At 39.9% G+C, this 3,922-nt stretch overlaps 1 protein-coding gene across 1 annotated transcript in view; it reads left to right on the top strand.

Annotated features, from left to right (window-relative positions):
• Nucleotides 1–371: 371 nt before the first annotated feature.
• Nucleotides 372–3,922, top strand: part of CNKSR2 (connector enhancer of kinase suppressor of Ras 2) — a gene marked incomplete at both ends in the record, with an annotated part of 119,132 nt that continues 115,581 nt past the window's right edge. Inside the window, one exon of the mRNA XM_009867382.1 lies at nt 372–513. Coding sequence (XP_009865684.1) covers nt 372–513 — 142 coding nt within the window. The remainder of the gene's footprint in view (nt 514–3,922) is intronic.

Raw genomic sequence — 3,922 nt, 5'->3', positions numbered from 1 at the left:
GGACTAGATGATCTTTTGAGGTCCCTTTGAAGCCTGAACATTCTGTGATTCACATCTGGATACCATTCCTATCACGGGTGGAAATGGTGATATGGGGAGAGTATTCCCAAACAAACACAGAAGGCAAGGTGAACTTTTTCTGAGGGAGTAAATGCATTCCAGAAGTAAACTGGAAGGCTTTGAGAAAGAATGTTTTTATAAATGGAGTTTCTTAAAGAGGAACATAAAAACTGCAAAACCAAGGAGAGATAAACATTTTCCATGTATATGTACCTTGTATTTTACAATTTTAATAGTACATTTTGGATATTCTATGTGATTTTAGTATTTCTAGAAACAATGTGTATTAAGCAGATTGTGCACCAGTGAAGCAAGTGGATATATGCTACTGCTGGTAAACATTTTATTTTCTTCTTTCTTTTTAGATCACCTTTTGCTGCTGTCACAGATTACTCAGTAACAAGAAATAATGTCATTCAGCTCTGTCTGGAACTAACAACCATAGTACAACAGGTACGAGACCATCTGCTTAGCGATTTTTTTTCCTAAATTGTAAATGGCCATTACCTTCTTCACAAATTTTTGTGTTACTCTGTCTATACTATTGTCTAAGAAAAATAAGGGAATACTAGTACTTAGTAAATGCTTTACAAAAATTCTGCTTCCTGTTTTCATAATTCTAGTTTGTGTTGTGTATATGCCTCTGCATGTGTCAGTAGTAAGTTCATCCTGGGTTCCCTAGTCTAATATCATCACTATGAGTTTGTGGAATCTACTTAATAAGTTACATATTTATTTTCTCATATTTTTTCTTTATTTTTTAATTTACTCTCTCATGCAAAAGATCTGTACATGTTGGACTTTAGTGATCTTCTCTTTCATATTGTTCACATCATCTAGACACCTGTTAGGAGGGCACATTTCCCCGTGAGCCTAGAATTTTTTCAGTACGTTTTTACATCCTAACTTTGAGAAATCCAGAAACAGGTACTGAGAGGCAGTTGCTTAACAGGCTTCATATGGGAATGCAATCTAGAGAACCTTTGCCATACTTCTGTTCCTTCTCTGTGTGTGACTTAGGTCTTCCCCTATCTTCTGTCTGTTTTTCTGCTGAATCTGAAAAGTCTGTTTTGCAGCAAGTTATAGAATCATAGAATGGTTAAGGTGGAAGGAACTTTGAAGATCATCTAGTTCCAACCACTCTGATGTAGGCAGGGATGCCTGTCTCCTCCAGCCCAGATTGCTCAAAGTCCCATCCAACCTGGCCTTGAACACTTCCAGGGATGGGGCATCCACAACCTCCTTGTGCAACCTGTTCCAGTGCTTCACCACCCTCATGGTGAAGAATTTCTTCCTCATATCTAATCTAAGTCTACCGTCTTTCAGTTTCAGGCCATTGCCCCTTGTCCTATCACTACAATCCCTTGTAAAAAGCCCTTCTCCAGCTTTCCTGTCAGCCCCTTTCATGTATTGGAAGGGGGTTCTAACCAAGCTTGATACCAAATTCTGTAGAAATAACCTAGGAAGTTAAAGTAGTTCTGCTCAGTTGGGCATCATCATCTACCCTGATGCATGCATTTCTCAGACGGGTCTGCTACTGATGACTGCCCTTATTGTCTTGTGCCATCACTTGCCCATGTGGTGCCACAGTGCTCATCACAAGAAGGAAAAACGGTCCAGAGAGGATCACCAATCATGGTGGTTCAGCAACAGCAGAGGGAAGGGACTGGTGCTGTCAAGCAGGAATTCAAGGGAGTGTTTGCATTTGAGAAGGTGGAGTGGAGAAAAAGGGAGAGAGTGACCTAGATAGGAACACTGAGAAGTCTTTCTGTCATTCAGAAGCTTCACTCCAAATAGAGCAAACCCAAGCTTCTTCTATGGCCTGTTGGCATGAATTTTTGTGATGATACTTTTTTGTAAAAGAAATACCTTTTCTCTGACCCTTTCATAAATGTGTGCAATACTGATGATTGACTTGGTTTACCTTTCACCTAGGCTGGAGAACACCAGTATTGCTAGTCCCATGCGTTCAAGCTTGGCAAATGAAAATTTCTATTCTTCCTCTTCCTCTTCCTCTTCCTCTTCCTCTTCCTCTTCCTCTTCCTCTTCCTCTTCCTCTTCCTCTTCCTCTTCCTCTTCCTCTTCCTCTTCCTCTTTTTCTTTTTCTTTCTTATTCATTATTTTTGGTAAATTATATGTGGTGGTTTTGATATGGAGTATGGGTTGTTCCCTCCCCACAGGCCACCCAGCGAGGATGCCTGTTTGCTTTTCAGGCCTGAGGGCCAAGGGGTGCCCTGCGAATCCCATCCTTCAACCACCCCGTGCTCCCCACTGGGCTCCTTGCTGTCACCCTGCCTCAGACTGGGACAGAGGTGCCAGCAGTGGTGGCTGTGGAAGAAGAGCCCAGGCCTTTGATTTCTTGACTGCCTTTTGCATCTGTTTTTCTGTGGCTTGTTGTACCCTTGTTGAGCTGTGAGAAGGGATGAGTACTCTGTGAAAAGGAGGCATGGAGGGTATCCCTTCCCCTTGGCCGAAATGCTCGCTTTTCACAGAAGCAGTTGTGCATCACCATCTAGTTTCTCAATTGAGGGGACGAGCCACCTGACCCGTTTTCATGTATCGACTCTTAGCGAGAAAGTTAGCAGTGTTCCCCAGGAATTACCTCAATATCAGTTCATTTTCTCACAATTTCGTCCCTATCCGTGATATTGCTAATTTGCCATGGTGTAGGAAAATATTTCTCTGTGTATGTTTTTCACTGTGAATGAGAACAAATGTTGCTATTTAATACTTTTGGAGAACAGCAGTTTTGTCTTCTCCTAACTCTACGTGATTCCCCAATCAGGAAGCAGTTCAATACATGAATCCATACTTTGAAGTCGAAAGGAGCATTTATGTGCCTAAATTTAAACATGCTCTGAAATTAAAATGGGCTGTAGTCAGAAGAATGGTAATGAAAAATTCCATTAGTAGTCCCAAACACATGTGGTTTGATCTCTGCTTAAAGCATTTGGATTCCAATGTAGCATTTCAGAATGTCTTCACTGAGCTTTTCTGTTATGTGATCACTGAACACACTGAAAATCCTCGTTGTGCTATCTTAAGGCTGTAAATTGAGTATTTCAATTTCACCTTACTAGGTGTGTTTTTTTCTGTCTCAGAATCTGTTTTCTTTTGTATTCAAAATACTTCATAGTACTTCACTAATTTACAATAATTTATAATTTAATTTAAAAATGTTTTTTTGTTTGTGAAAGACCTACAGAATACAGTTTCATTTGTTTTTGTAACAGTAGCTGCCAACGTATTTTTATAAAACTTAATCATTTTTTAATAAAAATACGTTGTCCGTACGTACCTTTGACTATTTTTAAAAACACTCATGCAATTTAAAAATAGAACTGTGGTATTCACCTCAGTAATTGAACACCAGCAGGGTTGAAAATAGGTTTTTTTTTTGTGCTAAGTTACAGCCAATATTCAGATTTATTATCCAAAAGTGATTCTTTAGTCGAGGTGGAGGGGGAAAAAAGCTAAAATTAAGCTGGCTTGCTTGAATTATTTTGCACATTTTGAGGCTAATTTTAATGTCAGTGTTTCTTCATACAATTGTTATTGGATTCGTTGTCATTCACCCCCAATCCCCTTATCAGTGCTAAATGAATGATGAAGAGAATAATGACAGAATTATGGCGCTCTCTTATAACTGTGAAGTCTAAGAAGATCTGCGATATCACACATGTTTAGAGACAGACTTTGGAATGAAATGCGGAGTGGCACATACTTTGTGTTAACCGTCTCATTTTCTGTGTGTGTCACGCGTTGCCCAGGACCCAGACAACAGGGCAACATGCAGTGGATATTTGCCGGTGGAAGCAGGTCCCACAGAGCACTGCAAGTTATTGTTGTAACCTCCTTTGCA

Source organism: Apaloderma vittatum, unplaced genomic scaffold, assembly GCF_000703405.1.
Source record: "Apaloderma vittatum isolate BGI_N311 unplaced genomic scaffold, ASM70340v1 scaffold3904, whole genome shotgun sequence".
In the NCBI taxonomy this organism is placed as follows: Eukaryota; Metazoa; Chordata; class Aves; order Trogoniformes; family Trogonidae; genus Apaloderma; species Apaloderma vittatum.
Note: the sequence above shows the minus strand (reverse complement) of the source record. Positions and strands in the feature narration are given on the sequence as shown.